A 19651-nucleotide genomic window follows, 5' to 3' on the forward strand; every position below is an offset into this window, starting at 1 on the left:
GGCTTCCAGTCGAAGCTGGCATCCACTACAAGACCATGGTGCTTACCTACGGAACAGCAAGAGGAACTGCCCCTCCCTACCTCCAGGCTATGCTCAAACCCTACACCCCAACCCGAGCACTCTTTTCTGCCACCTCAGGTCTCTTGGCCCACCCACCCTTATGGGAGGGCAGCTCCTGCTCAGCCCACTCCAAGCTCTTCTCTGTCCTGGCACCCCAATGGTGGAACCAGCTTTCCCCTGAAGCTAGGACAGCAGAGTCCCTGCCCATCTTCCGAAAACATCTGAAACCCTACCTCTTCAAACAGTATCTTAAATAATCCTCCTCCTCACCTCGACCCCCCCCCCTCCCTAGCTAACAGCTCTGACTCTACTGATAGCTACATTAATGAGGAAAAATGTACTTTCTATGCCTGTGATGTGGTTGTCCCTCCTAACTATTATAAGATTAATGCACTAACTGTTAGTCGCTCTGGATTAGAGTGTCTGCTAAATTACTAAAATGTAAAATGTAAGTGCCCTCTGGACAGTGGCCCTGCCAGTAGCCTATATTCACAATCACCTACATCAGGGTCCTGGTAAGTTGGTAACCCTTGACTCTGGCCCACATATTGCCCTCAAGGCTGCACCAATGGAAGTTTAAGTGTGTAGGCCTACTGAAAACAACATACAATGATGGCCTCCCAAGAGATTCACACAAAAGAGTGCTTCATATAGGCTCAAAGCAGGCACTGACAGAAAATCACCAGTGAGACATAAGTGTTTAGTGTGTCTTACAATATTGCAATCAAATATAACTTGTTTGTCATGTTCGCATGTCAGCTGATTACCTTGTCAACATCAAGTTAGGCAAAAGTTAATCAGAATAACAAAACAGAATAACAATTTCCCTCTTTGAATGTGGGTTTGTTCCAGTCTCATTAGACAGGGAAACATTATCCAAAAAATGGTCACAATCTGGATGGACTTGTGTATTTCTGCCTCACAAAAACGGACTTATATTTTCACACATTTGATATCTTTCCCCTAGGAACATAAGTACACTTTTCCTAATCTTAAACTCAGTGCTTAATTTGTAAATTGGAACAAAAATTGAGCCGAGAGGGGGGTGACCTGGTGGGCTCTGAGTTACCGGAACGCATGAAAGAAAAAATCACTTTTACAATAAAGCATTGCATGCATTATCATTGCTTTTGCGTACTGGTGTCGTGTATTAGGATTATGCCTTTGTTAAATGTTTTTCATGAAGAAATGGAATGTTGTTTATGTTAGGTCAAATGTGGCGTTTGTGGGGTGACGCCCCAGGGGAGACTGGTGATTGGCCAGAAGAGGGAGCACCCATCTTTTTGCATTGTTTATAAATAGGGGCTAGACAAAGAAAGGGCAGAGCGACCATTGCAATCCGGGCCGTCGCTCTCCGGATGTCATGACATCTGTCACTTATGCTGAAGCTTGTGATATGAATAAACCTTATGATCCAAGTTCAGTATGAGCGGACTCCTTTGTTTATCAGCAATAATTGCCAGCACTTACGCGATACGACAAATGGCGCCCAACGTGGGGCTGGTCTGCATCTCTCCTCTGTTTCATTCAGCCGCCAAGTTAACTCGCTCTGAAGCCATGGCCAGAAAAGGGTGAGTTTTTTCCTCACAAGCTTTGTAAGGTTGTTAGGTTGGATACTGCTTGCTTGTGTACACGGGAGGGATGTACCATTAGACCAAAGTGTGCCTCGTGTGGCGTTATTGCGGTCGACTAGGAGTCTGGTAATAATTATTCTAAAATTGTACAGCAATTGAAGGCAGATATTAACGGCAGATATTGGCAGAATCAAGTCAGGAATACGTATGCAATTAGGGCATTGTGAATCTGTGGAAGACCTCGGAACGAGGCGACTCCTTAGGAGTGGGCCATAAATCCTTGCAACGCGCTAGGTGTGTTGTCAGGTTGGTTCTGGGAACTATAAGGTGGACGGTTATATTGTAAGTTATTCTCATCTTATAGTCGACGGGGTATTTGCATGGGGTAACCGCTCATATATAATATCCATAACTTACGGCAGCATAAAGTTAGCAGGGGATAAATGGACAATGATTTAGGCACAATGCAAGGTTACTTAGGGTGTGGTAGGCCGCAGTTAGCTAAAGGCTAATGCTAATGCTAATGCTAAATGCTGGATTGTGTTTCATGCTACATGGTACATAGCGGCTAATGCTAAATGCTAAGGCTAAATGCTAATTGTGTTGCGTGCTACATGCTAACGTGTCCTTAGAGGTCCCATTGCGATGGATTAAAGCCTCTTAAAATATGTCTGTGTGTGTGGAATTCAGAGTTCTACGCAAATGTGAGCTCTGTTATGTGTAATTGTCTGACTATAAGTGTAAAATAGTGAAGCTGTAGCGTAATGCTATCGTTCTATTGTCTGGGAATCGTATCATTGAATGCATTTGCGCATGCGTTTAATTTTATGACACTACACTACAAAACGTGGGAGTTGTAGTTTATGGCACGAGATTATGAGACGTTGGGTTCCGGTACTAAACTACAACATGTTTTGTTTGCTAAAACTACAACACGGGGTTGTGGGTAAAGTGTCATATTTCTGTGGGGTTGCGTGCTCAGGAAGAGACAGAGAAACACAGACGAGGGAACAAAGAGGAGAGATTTTAACACGAATCTTATAGTTTTAAAGCGGCTGCTGTTTGAAAATGAAACTATTTGTTGGGATGTAGTGAATTTATAAATTAAATATATGTTGACGGAGTATAATGAATTAAATTAAATGACGGATTAAAATAAAATAAAAATGTTTTTGAGCGATCTATTTAGTCCTGAATTAAGTCTTAAAGCGAATGTGAACGAAGGAATATTGAATATGGTTGAAGTAACTCAGTATTGCATTAACTACTAAAATCTTTTCCTGTGTCTCTGTTCTTTTGTCATATGAGAGGAACAAAGGAGAGAGAGAGGAGGGGCTAACGTGTGCGTGACGTGACAAGGCGTGACGCGACAGAGGATCGAGTCAAGGGTTTGAGACTGGTCTGGTTACAAAATCTTCCCCTACAGGATGTTTGATGTTATGACAATTTCACATAGGCTTGGCAAATTCATTAAAAATTATATTTGGGAGGCTCTGTGCATCACTGGGGTTGATTGGAGTTGTGTTGGGAATCAAGGACTGACATTATTCTGTAAAATAAAGATAATTAGGTGCCTATAGAGCAAGGGGGTTTATGGGAATTGTAGTAAATCAAATCAAATCAAATCAAATCAAATCAAATTTTATTGGTCACATGCGCCGAATACAACAAGTGCAGACATTACAGTGAAATGCTTACTTACAGCCCTTAACCAACAGTGCGTTTATTTTAAACAAAAAAGTAAGAATAAAACAACAACAAAAAAAAAGTGTTGAGAAAAACAAAGAGCAGAAGTAAAATAAAGTGACAGTAGGGAGGCTATATATACAGGGGGTAACGGTGCAGAGTCAATAGTGCGGGGGCACCGGCTAGTTGAGGTAGTTGAGGTAATATGTACATGTGGGTAGAGTTAAAGTGACTATGCATAAATACTTAACAGAGTAGCAGCAGCGTAAAAAGGATGGGGTGGGGGGGGCAGTGCAAATAGTCCGGGTAGCCATGATTAGCTGTTCAGGAGTCTTATGGCTTGTGGGTAGAAGCTGTTGAGAAGTCTTTTGGACCTAGACTTGGCACTCCGGTGCACGCTTGCCGTGCGGTAGCAGAGAGAACAGTCTATGACTAGGGTGGCTGGAGTCTTTGACAATTTTGAGGGCCTTCCTCTGACACCGCCTGGTATAGAGGTCTTGGATGGCAGGGAGCTTTGCCCCAGTGATGTACTGGGCCGTACGCACTACCCTCTGTAGTGCCTTGCGGTCAGAGGCCAAGCAGTTGCCATACCAGGCGGTGATGCAACCAGTCAGGATGCTCTCGATGGTGCAGCTGTAGAATTTTTTGAGGATCTGAGGACCCATGCCAAATCTTTTTAGTCTCCTGAGGGGGAATAGGCTTTGTCGTGCCCTCTTCACGACTGTCTTGGTGTGCTTGGACCATGATAGTTCGTTGGTGATGTGGACACCAAGGAACTTGAAGCTCTCAACCTGTTATAGTAGGGTTACAGGCTTTGTTTATGGGTATTGTAGTCTGAAGTTGACTACTTGCATTTGATGGGTTGTGGTAAGATAGCCAACACTAATTGATAAATTGTTGACATAGGATGTAGAAATAAAAAATTGGTTTTAATTATTCATAATTTTTAATTGATTTTTTAATTGATTTTTTATTTTAATTAGAAATGGTTTTTGAATAAAAAATTTAATTTAATTTTTTCATATTCATATTTTGGTTGATAGTTTTTTTTTTTTTTGGGTTGTTTGGTTTATATTAATAATTAAAGGGGGGAAGCCATAGGCTATATAGTCTAAAATAAAATAATTCACGATAAAGGAATATAAAAGGGTTGTTATAATGGGGAGAAAAACGACATCAAGGCTATGAAAGTCATTACATCGGTTGATATAGTACAAAATGGTAATCCTTTAGTTAAGAGTATTGCTAGGTTATCCGGCAAATGAAACAAAAGTTGCCCTTCATTCTCAAACAAAAACTGATAAAAGATTCCAGCGATAAGATAAAGGTATAGAGAAAATGCTAAAGGAAGAAAAGGCGACAGGAAAACTAATGGCAGAAGTTAGTACACCTGTCTCACATACGGATTCAGCAAAAAGACACCCACCTTACGAGAAGGAAGCAGAGCTTAGGGATGTTTATCCTCAGCTTCCAGTGATCATCCAGCAGGGTGATTGTTGCATCAGAGATGAAGATGAATAATAGATAGAGGACAAGCAGAAACGACCAGAAAGATGAATCCAAAACTCCAGAAGGAAGAAAATGAGATGTCTGAAAGAGAAGAGTGAGGTTAAGGAAGATGGAACTTGAAGAAGATGATGAAGATGAAGATCAGAGTGATTGAGAAGAGATCATGGGTGGATATGACTCTGTGATCAGAAGGAAGTTGGCAAGAGAGGAAAGAAGGATACTAGAGATTTGATCTCTGATGGAAGTTGAAGGAAGAAGGATACAAGAGATTCGAGTTCAGATGAAGACAGCGATAAAGAGGAGACTAAAGGTGCGGTGTATTCAAAAGGAGTTTATCCTACAAGGACTGGCACAGAAGAAAAGTAAGAAGATGATGGAAGATGATATTTTGAGGACAGAACTTAGAATATAAGCTTTTGAAGAATCCTGATATGTCAACAGCAAGAAAGAACAGGATCAAGAAACTCTCAGAAAACTCAATCATACAACTGGTGGAGAAGAGAAGCTTTGGTTATGAAGAATCAGAGTGAACCAAATCAACAATCACTGTTACAGCTTCAACTGAGCAAGATCAAATGCAATTGTACCAGCCAAGGGGGGTACCAGGTGTTCCATATCCACAGCCAGTTTCTGGACAGACACAGAATTGGAGAGGAAGAGGACGAGAAGACTTAGAAGGAGGAGGAAGATTTCAGCTACACTTCCAGCAATCTCCAGAAGACGGTTATAATTGTGGACAGATTGGTTACTTTACCTGGGACTGCAATGCGTCAGGAGGAAACAACAGAGAACATTTTTAAGGAAGATACAGGGGCCAGTCAAGATCACCTGTTCTCCAGGTGAACCCTAAGGATTCTAGAGTGCCTAGAAGATACGAAGGGGGGTGTCAGCTGATAGCACCAATTAGAAGAGAAAATATCTAACAATTGAAGTAAAAACAGAGGACTATGAGAGGTGAATAGTGGAAAAGCTTTTATCTGTGTTCAGCCTAAAGAGGTTAAACATCTCACTAGGTAAAATTAACTAATTAGGATAGGGATTTGAGGTAGTAAACAGCTAATTACTCTTAAGGAACCAATTGAGCTCTGCTATAAAAATCAAAGAGAAATTAAAATAGACATACTAATATTAGAACATATATCTATTGCATTGTTGGGAAGAGATGCATTGTTTAAATTGAATTGTACAATAAGATGTACACTAAACGGCTGTCTTGTAGAAGATTTTTAAAAAGTAGGGTTTTTGGGAATCATATTTGCTTGAAAAGATAATATCATAGGAAGGATGATAATCTATTAGACTGCCTATTAGACAATCTGTCTGGAAAATAAAGTTAAAAGGGGTGACTGTTATTCTGGGTTACATTCTTACACCAAGGGATTTCAGGCTAGGCTAAAAGGTGTTTAGTCGTTTGCCAAGTCTGTGTGTAAAGAAGTCAGAAGCATGTGGGGACTTTCCCAATCACATATCCTAAAAATTTGGTGGTAAAGGGATTTTGTGAATAAATCAGTGGAAAAGGTTTTTAAAGGTTAGGAGAAAAGATTAGATTAAAATAAGTTAGGAGAACTAGGTTGAAGGAACTCTAAGACAGTAAGCTAAGTTTCAAAGTTAGTAGTAAGAGAGAGAGAACAGTGGTGAAGAACATTTTAGAGTTTAGTGGGAAGATATGGTAGGAGTTTAGATCTGTTAGGAGCAGATGCATTGAGAAAGTATGTGTTGCTGAATAATAAGAGAAGATTGAGGGTGATTGAGTATCTATATTTACAGTTCCCAGCAGGGAGATCAAGGTAATTATAGGTGTATTTTTTATAATCAAAAGTTTGAAAGTCAGGGATTAGAGGTAGGACTGAGAGTTGGGGAAAAGTGACACTAGTGGTGATAGATGGAAGTACAAGCAAAGAGTTCAAATCTTTGGGGAAAATGGATGAAGTAACTAAGGACATTAACACTTCAGTCTATTAAAACAACAGTGAGAAGCAATTTAACTCTTTCAACATTGATAGTTATTAAAGCCATAAATATATCGCATTTGATTATAAGGGAACCAATAGCTCCAGCACCAATTTTAGAGGAAAAGACTGTTATTAGGGTTAGGATGGGGACGTTTCTCCCACATGGAGAGATAATTATGGAGAAGAAGTATTGTTATCAGGACCAGATGTAGAAGCGGTGCCCCCTAGTCAAAGGAGGTATAGTTTGTAAAACAATATGAAGTGGAAGAGGTTATGAGTGATTGTTCACTTATTTTGCATAATGTTACAGAGAAAGATCAGGGAGAATATATGTGTACTTATCTAGTGCAAGCATTAAAATTTGTTCCGGTTAAGAATGATTGGTTAAAAGGCTATGTAATTCGTAAAGTGACGCTTATAATGGAAAATGTGAAATCTGTTGAAGCTTCCACAGTCACCGAAGGAGTTCAGGAGGAGTAGATTACAGTAGTCACTCCAACAGTAGATAATACACAGAGGATATCGAACTTTCGCACTAGAAGTAGTTAAGAGTGTTAATACATCAACTAGATCAACTACTTTAATGGTAACTTTGGAAGGAATTAATGATACGATGGCAATAGCAAATGTAGGAAGTATGACACCGACAACAACTTTTCTGAAATTAAAGGGGGTAGCAAGAAGGACTCAGGGGTTTATGTTACGGATGGAGAGTGCTGTCAATGATAGTACGAATAGGGTTAAAATAGGAGAGCAGATAGTAGTAGAGAGAATATAGATTCATCTGAAATAGTGAAGGATACTATCATGGAGGTACAGGATGAGGTCTTTGATTTTAATGACAGACAAGGAGAGGTATCTGATCAGTACCGCTCGTTAGGGAAGAGAGAAACTAAATGCATGTGGTTTGATTCTTCTGTCTTCTTCTGTCATTCTGTAATATCAGTGAGGAATCTTGAGGGTCCATGTCTGTTGAGAATTCCAGCCAAACATTTTAGAGACGGTCGCTCGACCTCTATCAAGTATGTGTCAATCTTATGCTTTGTCATGACTGTTGTATCAGCAACAACAATCAGTAACAGATAAAATAATGTCGTTGTCAAAACATTTGTTTAAGCCTAGGTTTAAGGGTTATTGGGTTAAGTGAATTAACTTGTGTGAATTTGTTAGATGTGAAGGAAAGTCAGGTAAAAGCGAACCCTGAAGCATTTGAGGTGAAGCAGTGAGGGCTAAAAGTTGTTTTTGTTCTAATAAAACATATGATTGAAAGGGTATGTTTATGGGAATATCAGATTGTGATGATTATATGATGACTTTGGATAAGCACGAACATAAGGTTAGAGAGGACAAATATAATGTAACTTTTTATGTACCAGGTAGTAAGAAGAGCAGGACTTTGATGGTGAAAGATCAGCTTTTGCCTGTCAATGTAACTATTGGGAATTTTAGAGATATTTGGTGGGTTTGTGGTGATAAAGCATATATATTCTTACCCTATGGATGGACAGGATGTTGTTACATGTCAACGTTGAAGCTTCCATATGAGGTTTTTACCATTAAAAGAGGGGTAGCACCGGACACAGATAAATCTGAAGCTAGGTTTGAAATTGGATGGAAAGAGACATGGCTACATGTCATAGTCTTCAAGCCTATCATTGAAGGATAAAGTTAAGGGAGAAGGGAGGACTTTTTCCATGGTATGGTGTAACATTTGGGAAGGTCCTATTGATAATGTTAGTTATACTTTGAGTCCAGATAGTTCAGATATTATCACTAGGGTTATATATGCATTGAAGAATATAAGGGATGCATTTGGTAGATCTGAAGGAGCGGAAGTCAGCGAAGTCTTGGTTGCAAGATCAGGTAGGCCCAGTAGGGGCAGTGATGGTTCAGATTTTAGTTGCAGCTTTGATAGCACTGTGTGTGATGTTTGTAATTTGTTACTGACCTTTGAGAAAGCTATGATATTGAGATAGGTTGGAGAGTGATGCCTGGAGACAACACTCAGATGCCGGTGTTGACTGTTCCTGATCTGGATGAAGATGGACAAGTGGAACTGAATGGATAAATATCATTTTTGATAATTTGATCATTACATTTTTTTTTTTTTTTCAATATTAGGGTGATTTTAGTATGATTTTATGAATCAAAGGGGGGAAGTGTATGAATGAATAATTATCCTAGTTCATTATTCTATCATTTAATGTGATTCATACATCATTTATATATCATTTTTATATTCTTAGTTGATATTGATGTTTAATTGTCACGCCCTGGCTCTGGGGACTCTCGTATGTTGAGCCAGGGTGTTTATTTTGTTTAGGTTCTAGTCGTTGTCTATCTATGTTGGCCTGAGTGACTCCCAATCAGAGGCAACGAGTGTCAGCTGGTTGTCTCTGATTGGGAGCCATATTTAACTGTCTGTCTTTCACTTTGTGTTTTGTGGTTTCTTGTTCGTGTTGGTTTGTGTTTAAACCATAGACGTCACGTTTTTTCGTTTGTTGTTTTGATCGTGTGATCATTAAATAAATATAATATGTTCACCTTCAACGCTGCGCATTGGTCTCTCCCTGACGATCGTGACAGAAGAAACCACCAAAACCAGACCAAGCAGCGTGTCCAGGAGCCATCGCTAGCAGATCTCCGTGGCAACCTCGACTGGGTCAAGCCTAGTGAGGAGCAGAGAGGGTGGACTTGGGACCAGTTGAGGAAGAGCTTCGACTGGGTCAAGCCCATTGAGGAGCTGAATGGCGGGAGTTGGAGACAGAGGAGCGAGAGTTGGGCGAGAACGATGGAGGCCTGGCCCACGGGGAGGAGAGACCCCCAGAACATTTTTAGGGGGGGGGCTCACGACGTCGGGGCAGCAGGAGGCCGCGATAGAGCGGTCCAGCGGGTTGGCAGAGGAGGCCGCCAGGTTACGGGAGTCACTGGTCACCAGGGGGAAGGAGGTTGTAGAGGCACGGCGAGAGGTACTGGCGTGTGTTGCCAGTCCGGTCCGGCCTGTTCCTGATCCCCACGTAGGGGCCAGTGGTGTGTGTTCCCAGTGCGGTCCGGCCTGTTCATGCCACTCCCACCAAGTCAGTGGTGCGTTTCGTCAGCCCGGCGCGGCCCGTTCCTGCTCCCCGCACCAAGTCAGTGGTGCGGCGTCGTCAGCCCGGTCCGGCCCATTCCTGCTCCCCGCACCAAGTCAGTGGTGCGCGTCCGTCAGCCCGGTCCGGCCCATTCCTGCTCCCCGCACCAAGTCAGTGGTGCGCGTCGTCAGCCCGGTCCGGCCCGGTCCGGCCCATTCCTGCTCCCCGCACCAAGTCAGGGGGTGCGCCCGTCAGCCCGGTCCGGCCCATTCCTGCTCCCGCACCAAGTCAGGGTGCGCCCGTCAGCCGGTCCGGCCCATTCCTGCTCCCCGCACCAAGGCAGTGGTGCGCCGTCAGCCCGGCTCGGCCCGTTCCTGCTCCCCGCACCAAGTCAGTGGTGTGCTTCGTCAGCCCAGTCCGGCCTGTCCCTGCTCCACGCACCAAGCCTACGGTGTGCGTCGTCAGCCTGGTAGGCCCGTTCCTCCTCCACGCACCAAGCCAGGGGTGCGCGTCGTCAGTCCAGCACAACCTGTGCCTGGGTCATGTCCGGAGCCGGATCCGCCGCCGAGGCGGAGTGCCCACCCGGTCCCTCCCTGTTGTGGTTGGTTGGCGCGGTCGGAGTCCGCGCCTTTGGGGGTACTGTCACGCCCTGGCTCTGGGGACTCTCGTATGTTGAGCCAGGGTGTTTATTTTGTTTAGGTTCTAGTCGTTGTCTATCTATGTTGGCCTGAGTGACTCCCAATCAGAGGCAACGAGTGTCAGCTGGTTGTCTCTGATTGGGAGCCATATTTAACTGTCTGTCTTTCACTTTGTGTTTTGTGGTTTCTTGTTCGTGTTGGTTTGTGTTTAAACCATAGACGTCACGTTTTTTCGTTTGTTGTTTTGATCGTGTGATCATTAAATAAATATAATATGTTCACCTTCAACGCTGCGCATTGGTCTCTCCCTGACGATCGTGACATTAATTTGAAAGTGTTGTTTTGCAAAAGATACTGTTTGGTCTTTTCTTTTCTTCCAGAAGCATTTGGGGGAACATGTGGAGATTGAAATACTCAAACAAGGACAATATGAAGGGACAATATGAAAGGACAATGACTGGAGGAGATGGAACCAGAAAGGGGTGGAAAGATTCCGATTCCATCATCAACAATCCATTGGAAGTCGAGACTACGGGGAGATGAAGTGTAGTGGACTACATTCCAGTGTCTGCAATGAAATATAGACATATTTGATGTGTAATACATAATTGTGTCATATTCTTAGGTATTAATTTTTGTAGAATGATGTTTGATGTTATTGGATACATGTGGGGATCTTAGATGTTTTTGTTTATTTCGTTGATGCTTAGGGACAGGGAGTCTAGGCAGGGAGAGGTCCACTATAGGGTCCAATGGGTTGACCAGCCTTAGAGTGGATATTTTGTGGATAGTATTTTGTTTGCAGGGGCTTACATGTGTATTTAATTGCATCATAGTTTCAAATGCATTTACATGGTTTATGAGTTTATCTGGAGTACCGAGGTGGTTGCCTGGGGCAGAGGGACCGTGAGAGAATTTTACTGTCTTGATTGATGGATGGATTTGGAACGAAGGTTGCCGGACAGGTTTTTCGCTCTCACACTCCATAAAGATTTGTTCATATTTCATAGTAATGTATTCACACTTCATAAACAGTTATTCATATTTCATAGAAAGGTATTTACACTCTAGAGAATAATGTTTTTGGTTTAATGTTAAAGATACTCAATAAGATAAATTGTCACTTGTCATAATCCTATTGTTTGTTTTCGAGACTGTTTAGTCTCGAAGGGGGGAAATGTCGTGTATTAGGATTATGCCTTTGTTAAATGTTTTTCATGAAGAAATGGAATGTTGTTTATGTTAGGTCAAATGTGGCGTTTGTGGGGTGACGCCCCAGGGGAGACTGGTGATTGGCCAGAAGAGGGAGCACCCATCTTTTTGCATTGTTTATAAGTAGGGGCTAGACAAAGCAAGGGCAGAGCGACCATTGCAATCCGGGCCGTCGCTCTCCGGATATGCTGAAGCTTGTGATATGAATAAACCTTATGATCCAAGTTCAGTATGAGCGGACTCCTTTGTTTATCAGCAATAATTGCCAGCACTTACGCGATACGACATTGGCATAGAGCAGTAGAGTAGAGATAGGCGCTTGCAGAAGTTGCACACATTGGGAGATGTTTAGTGGCCTAGGGTCCGGGAAAAAAGTTGCCTTTATAAACGCATTTCTTACCATTCTACATCATTTTAGATGACTGGAGACTTTAGCAGAATATTTTTTTATACTTCATAATGATCGAAATGACAGGCTATATTTTCACACTGACAAACTGAGAATCTGAGATCAATGAAACGACCTTGTCTTGAATCCATCAATAGCCCAGGCCTAGGTGAGTGGAGACACATATTGTACAATATGAGGAGGAAATTATAGTCCTAAAAAAGCTTTCGTTTCACTGTCTCACTCAATGATGCGCAGCTCACTCACCCGCGATGGCTCGTGCCAAAAGCTTATCTCTCTCTTGTTTGACGTTATAAAACAATGCTGTTCGCTCAATAGGTCTATTTGGAAGTTGATAACTTGGTAGCCTACAGACAGATTAGTCTTCTCTTTTCAGCAGGATTCAGCAGGATCTGTGGTCCTGCGATTGTATTTGAAATATCGCGAAAGGCCTGTTTTGGCTGACAGCAGTAATTCTATAACTTTGGCAAATGTTTTTAAATGTATCAGGGGTGCTGCGATACCTCCAGCACCCTTCCCGCGGCTATGATTCTATAAAGAAATAAATGATTAAGTGCAAAGTTGGAGAGAGGAGAGTTGCATGCTCATGTCTATCAGAGCAGGGAGAGAGATCATAGAAAGTGAATCCCATTCTAGTTCTGTGAGAGATACAGGCGCACTTCTCTATCTCACCACAGCAATGGCCACGCGTTGGTCTATATAGGCTACAATGTTGCGCAAACCATAAACCCGGGCCAGCCCAACACCAATCAATTCTTAGAATACCACATGCTGATGTGTGACTTGTTGACTGTAAAGAGAAGAGTTGTAGATGTAACCCTACTCCATTTTTCATTTTGTTCTGAAAGAGCAGTGTAGGCAGAATTTGAGATGCAGCCTTACAACATGGGTCTGTGTTGTTCCATATAGACCCACTAGGTGGCAACATCAATGCATTCCAAGTACAAGTGTAGTTCTACATTACAGTACTATGTAATTACATACTCTAACAAGAGTAGGGAACATAATGTCCTTCAGTTACCACATGGGTAGGTTAGGTGGGGATTTCATAGTATTCCTGTCACACACTCAGTTGTATAGGAGCGTTGTGACTTAGGAGAAGATGCAAGGATAGGGAGCCATTTATGAGTATTGGGACACATAGTTGGACACCTTATAGTCTGCATTTAGACAGGCAGCCCAATTCTGATATGTTTTTCACTAATTGGTCTTTTGACCAATTACATCAGATTTTTTCTCATCAGATATTTATTTTATTTTATTTTTTAGAGCTGATCTATTTATGAGTATTGGGACACAGTGCTGGACACCTTAGGCTGCTTTTAGACAGGCAGCCCAATTCTGATATTTTGTTCACTAATTGGTCTTTTGACCAATCACATCAGATTTTTTCTCATCAAATATTTTTTTGTTGAGCTGATCTAATTGGTTGATTTAATTGGTCAAAAGATCAATTAGATCTGAAAAAGATCTGATGAGAAAAGATCTGATGTGATTGGTCAAAATACCAATTAGTGGAAAAAATATCAGAACTGGGCTGTATAGTCATTGGCATCCAAGGAAAGGAGGCCTCTCTAAAAAGCCCACTCACTCTGAATGTATTTATCCCTCTTCTGTCGGAAAGAGCCATAGCTTTTGCACTTGCATGCGGGCCCTGCTTGAGAAATTGAATGACTGGCGTGCTACTTGTCCATGTCTATTGAGTATGTTAACAACCTGGCAATATTCACGCAATGCCTTGTTTACATCTGGATTATTGTGGTATTACTAGTCTATGTATTATTATCACACCTAAGTGCACACTTTGATATCCTGTTTTACAACAGTTCACATTGCTTTCCAAATGGTGAGCTACCATCTGTGTATGTTGGAATGCTTTCACAATATAATAGCTGCCTGCTTCTTGTTGCACTTTCACAGTCTTATGGCAGGCATGTATGAATGTTTCTAAAGCCCTTGGAAAAGTTGCAAAAGCCACTAAGCTTTTAATGTCATATCATATCAATTTCCTTGACCTTCTAAAAAATAGGACCTCTGTTTATTATTCCCCTGTCAAGGCCCAGCCTCCATCCCCTTGCCCCGTGTCAGCTAAAGCAGAAAAGAACAGTGTGTATCGCACTGCCTGCCTCATGACGGGGAGATAAACAAACCATACAGCAGCGGAGAGAGCAGACAGATAGGGGAGGACGACGCGCTGCTTTTTAGCTGGAATTGTGAAGAGCGCTGCGATTAGCACGTCGTCTACCGTGTGACCCATTTCCATGCTGTTTCATGGGGATTTTTGTGCTACTCTTCTTTTCTGGAAAGATGACTCGGCAGAAGCTCTCATCAAACATGAGTGATTAGCACCTGTGGGTGGCCCGTCTGCTGCCATAGGAGCAATGTGTTCCTGCAGATAAGCTGCCCCTCTGACTGCTCCTCTCCCCTGCTTCCACACAGCCTCTCTGTGAAGCTCATGTGACAGGTGGGGGACGGCTAGTTTAAGTCTCCTGGCAGTGGTAGTAAGGGCTATATCAGGTGCTGGGACTTGAGCTATCTATCTCCACGGTGCAAGCTCTTACGCAGACACACACACACACACACACAGGCATACACACACACTCATGTACATGCACACTGCCCCTCTATGTTTACAGTAGGTGACGTCGCCACGGCGATACACACATTTAAATACATATTGTATGTTACAGTGACAGGAGGGGATAAACAAAGATTCACTGGCCCTCTGTCTGTCTGCCTGTCGGTCTGTTTGTGTTTTACGGCGGTAGGCTGAGCACCTTCATCAGTGTCTGTGTCAGGGATTGTAAGCATATGGCAACACACACCGGTCTTCCCAGGAATCAAAGCCGTAGCACATGCTCACACTGGCTGGGGAGACACTGACTGGACCTTCCCTGGCTGGAATCCTTAGCATGAGGGGAATGGGGCCAGTGTATCGCACAAGCCAACAGTAAGGTGTGTGTGGCACTAGGCTAATGTGACCTGCAATCACTTTGCCACACAACGCTAAGCCACTTCCTCCTCTTCGTCCCGGAACCCTGCTAAGATGAGGCCTCATTCCGTGTCAGGGAGTTCATGTTAACCCTGGAATGGCCTAACATGCTAAACCTGGAATGGAGGAAATGTGTGTGTCTGTGGTGGAGAGTGACTGATGACGGTAATGTACCTACTGGGGGTGTTTTACATATCTATTCTCAAGCTTTGAGTGATATGCTACTACTGTGTTATATCACAAGTAACTGATGAGAATTTGTGAGATGTGTCAAACAGACATAAATAAACTCATTTTCCTATAACCACTATGCTATTACCCTTCCTTGACTAAATCTGTACACAACCCAACCCACTACCACTGAGTTCATCATCAGACAAAAAGGGAATAACTGACTGGTGAGGACACTGTTGTAAACCTATTTTATATTACAGTGAAACCGCTTTCAGCTTATCTGTGTTGCTTTTGTCTCTGTGATTTAATTTCCTATTGAAGAGATTAGGTGGGTATAGCCTACATTTAGATGGTCAGCTGTCTTTGTCCTTAGCTTAATCCAGACCTCTTGATGAAGCCTATTTCTACAGTGCCAGGATGGCAGGCTGCCAAGCAATTATATTCTGTTGCAACTTGACGTTAAGATGGATTCATTAGTTTTGCTGTAGTCATTATCTCCATTTGTATCACAATATTTCAAGTAGTTCACAGTGCAACATTATGTAATATTGCTAAAGATAATCATCACAGTCAACACCACAGAGAAGCGGATAGCTCCTGTCCTGGGAGAAAGTACCTCAGTAAGCAGTTAATATAAGTTTTGATGACTCTTGTCCTCTGTTATCGTAATAATTACCTTACAGTAGGTATACGATATAGCACAATATACAGGATAGCCTACTGTAAATCCAACATTCTAAACCAAGAGGTGGCATCTAAAGCCTTGGCACATTGCCAGAATGCATTCATATCACACCTTGAATAGTAAGTTTGCAAGTACTACTGTACAGTATGTGTAGGCTACTATGCACCACAAACTAACAGCTTTCTAATTTCAAAGTAAACTTCATTAGAATTTTTTATTTCTTAATTTTTTAGCAAATGTTAACTAGGAAAATATATACTGAACAAAAATATAAACGTAACATACAACAATTTCAAAGATTTTACTGAGTTACAGTTCATATGAGGAAATCAGCCAATTTAAATAAATAAATTAGACCCTAATCTATGGATTTCATGACTGGGAATACAGATATGCATCTGTTGGTCACAGATAACTTTTAAAAAATGGGCTTCACAATGGGCCTCAGGATCTCGTCACAGTATTTCTGTGCATTCAAATTGACATTGATCAAATGCAATTATGTTTGTTGTCCGTAGCTTATGCCTGCCCATAACATAACCCCACCGCCACCATGGGGCACTCTGTTCACAACGTTGACATCAGCAAACTGCTCGCCCACAAGACGCCATACACATGGTCTGTGGTTGTGAGGCCAGTTGGACGTACGGCCAAATCCTCTAAAACGATGTTGGAGGCGGCACTGGTGGACATTCCTGCAGTCAGCATGCCAATAGTACGCTCCTTCAAAACTTGAGACAACTGCACATTTTAGAGTGGCCTTTTATTGTCCCCAGCACAAGGTGCACCTGTGTAATGATCATTCTGTTTAATCAGCTGGTTAATATGCCACACCTGTCAGGTGGTTAGATTATTGTAGCAAAGGAGAAATGCTCACTAACAGGGATGTAAACAAATGTATGTACAAAATATGAGAGAAATAAACTTTTTGTGGTATGGAACATTTCTGGGATCTTTTATTTCAGCTCATGAAACATGGGACCAACACTTTACATGTTGCGTGTATATTTTTGTTCAGTGTACATTCACGGGAACTATAGCGTCACCACCTCCATAGTAGTCTATTGTTGCAAGCAAAGCACAGGATCCGAAATGTATTTTTGGGGGTGGAGCCCATTGCGCTTGCACGGTGCGCTCGAGCAGTCTACCCGTTGTTGATACTGTGACAAAACAGCGTTAATCCACATTGGGAGGGGACAGTTTGAAGACGTGCGACCAGAGACACGGTTTGAGGAATACTCGGATTGATATGTCATGTATTTTTCGTCTGTCTATGAGCAAGACTACGACCAAGTAAATTCTATTTGACTGATTTAAACAAGCACTTTTTACTAGGGCGAACTCGATAACGACCTTCATTCCTTCATTCAGGTGGAGGTGAAGAGATTTGTCAGCACACTTGTTGATTGTTAAATATTTTTTAGTATTATTAGCCAATAGCCTATAGTTGAATTGAACAGAACAAATCTAATGTATAAGCCAAAATATGTAGACATGTTTTTGTAGCCTATACTTATTTTTGTCTCCTTTGGATTTTTGTAGCTTTTTGACAGTAATTGTTTTTTCGACTTCATTCACATTCCCTTCAACCTACGATGTTCCCTTGTCCAGTTTATGTTTTTGAATAACCTTCATTCGGATTTGTACTATCCACTAGTTGGGACACAATACCCACCTGTTCCATTTCGCGGCAAAACTCATAAAACAGACATGTCACTGGTAGAGGTCGACGTGGCCGGACTGGGTTTCTCCAAATTACCTGCTGGGTTCGACGCCAACTCCTGCTTCCCTGCCCGAATACCACCAAGGCGAAGGAGACACTCGGCAAACGCCAGGAGAAACTCGTACAGGTTGAGCAAAATAAATACATTGGATTTGGAGCCTCAAGTTTACGATGATGCCCCTCTTTCCAAAACTCACTCCTGGTCTGCTGATGATATTTTAGCAGAAACAGCGGCAGAGGAGAAAAAGGTGGACTCATCAGTGCCAGCCTCACCTGCCTCAAGCCCGGGAACGAGCACGTGCTCACCTCCTTGTACCCAAGCATCAGACCCCATACCACCTCTTGATACCTGGGACACGCCACAGCCCAGCTCGCAAGCACAGGGCACAAGTTCAGATTCGGAGGAAGAAATCACTGACAAAAAGGTCATTTTATCTCGAACTCCATTTGAAAGCAAACGCGAGCAAGAGGAAAAGGATGAAATTGAGACCAAAGCCGTGGCGACGTCACCTGATGGAAGGTTCCTAAAATTCAACATTGAAATTGGGAGAGGGTCGTTCAAGACGGTGTATAAAGGCCTGGATACGGAGACAACAGTAGAAGTGGCATGGTGTGAGCTACAGGTAAATCATTAATTTGCTATGTTTTGTGTACAGAGGGGAAAACTCAAAAGATGACATATCATTCCCTTAAAATCTTATTTAGGCAACCACAAAAAATAATTTACAAAGGCTTTGGCTCAGCCAAGCAAAGTTCTCTCTATATTGTGGAGTGGGTAACAGGTGTGCTGTCTCGCTTAATTAGCTGGGTGCTCTACCATATGTGACAATGACTTCAAATGAAATCCCAAGTTCAAGAACATTGGTAAACGGCTGCACTCCAAAATGTTTAAAAAATGACAAAAAGACGTCAGCTCACTTCTTCCCCAAAATCATATTACTGAGGGCAAATCTACAATCCGTAAGTCCTTGTCTGCATTGTGTAATGTATGAATATCTGTACTATTCCAAACCGGCACATATAACTCGGCTGTGATATAGATAGTGGTAGGCTACGCGGAAGCGCGTATTGTGAGCTGTCTACCACAGCAGAGTTATCAAGTGCTTTGAAATGTGTCTTTCAAAGCACTTGATTGCTGATAATTGCAGACAGAATACCCACTGGGCACAGACATCAGGGCACAGACATCAATTAAATGTTTATTCCACATTGGTTCAACGTAATTTCAGTGGAAACAGCGTTGATTCAACCAATGTGTGCACAGTGGGTAGGAAACAGTTGCCCAACTTTTCAAATGCAGATCACCTGCAGCCAGACATATGTGCACTACATTTGCCTGCACAAGGAAGCTGCCATCAGTTGAGCATTCAGGGGTTGTGTAGTAAGGAAATGTATGATGTCTGATAATCGAAAACAAACATTGATGTATGATTTTAGTTGCAGTTTAAACAGTTCTCCACAACTGAGTATCAACATTGAGGTTGAAGCAATTTAAAAATTGCAAAATCAGTTATAGGCCTATTATAGGCCTATCAACTGGGAAGCATATTATAGGTGTCTTTACTTACTTTAACCCCTTAATGAAGGGCACTGTGCTGTCACTGTTAATGCATATAAAGTCTATGGCAAGGGTTGATCGTTTTTCGCTAATTGTCACAATCCCCATGATAACTGGTATCCTAGCAGCTGTGCTATGACTAGGAAGTGTGGGCAATGGGGTAAAGTGGGAGGTTTGTGGGGGGGGGTGCATTGCAACTCTTGACAAATACAGATGAAACACAGCAGAAATGAAAACAAAGTCTACCCTCAACAGAACAGACTTGGTTTTCTTCTATGAAATCCCCTCCTTCATTCTCCACTTTCCATGGCCATATAAAATCCATATCTCTTGGATTTTTCCTCTCTGTCTTATCTCTGTGCACTGATTGAACTTCATGCTGTCTGTGCCTGTGTAAGAGTAACTCAG

At 42.2% G+C, this 19651-nt stretch overlaps 1 protein-coding gene across 1 annotated transcript in view; it reads left to right on the forward strand.

The window, feature by feature from the left end:
- Positions 1–17142: 17142 nt before the first annotated feature.
- LOC121551758 (serine/threonine-protein kinase WNK4-like) overlaps positions 17143–19651 on the forward strand; it is a 58144-nt gene continuing 55635 nt past the window's right edge. The window contains exon 1 of the mRNA XM_045218025.1: positions 17143–18308. Coding sequence (XP_045073960.1) covers positions 17577–18308 — 732 coding nt within the window. The 5' untranslated portion in view covers positions 17143–17576. The remainder of the gene's footprint in view (positions 18309–19651) is intronic.

This window comes from Coregonus clupeaformis, unplaced genomic scaffold (assembly GCF_020615455.1).
Source record: "Coregonus clupeaformis isolate EN_2021a unplaced genomic scaffold, ASM2061545v1 scaf1321, whole genome shotgun sequence".
Classification (NCBI taxonomy): Eukaryota; Metazoa; Chordata; class Actinopteri; order Salmoniformes; family Salmonidae; genus Coregonus; species Coregonus clupeaformis.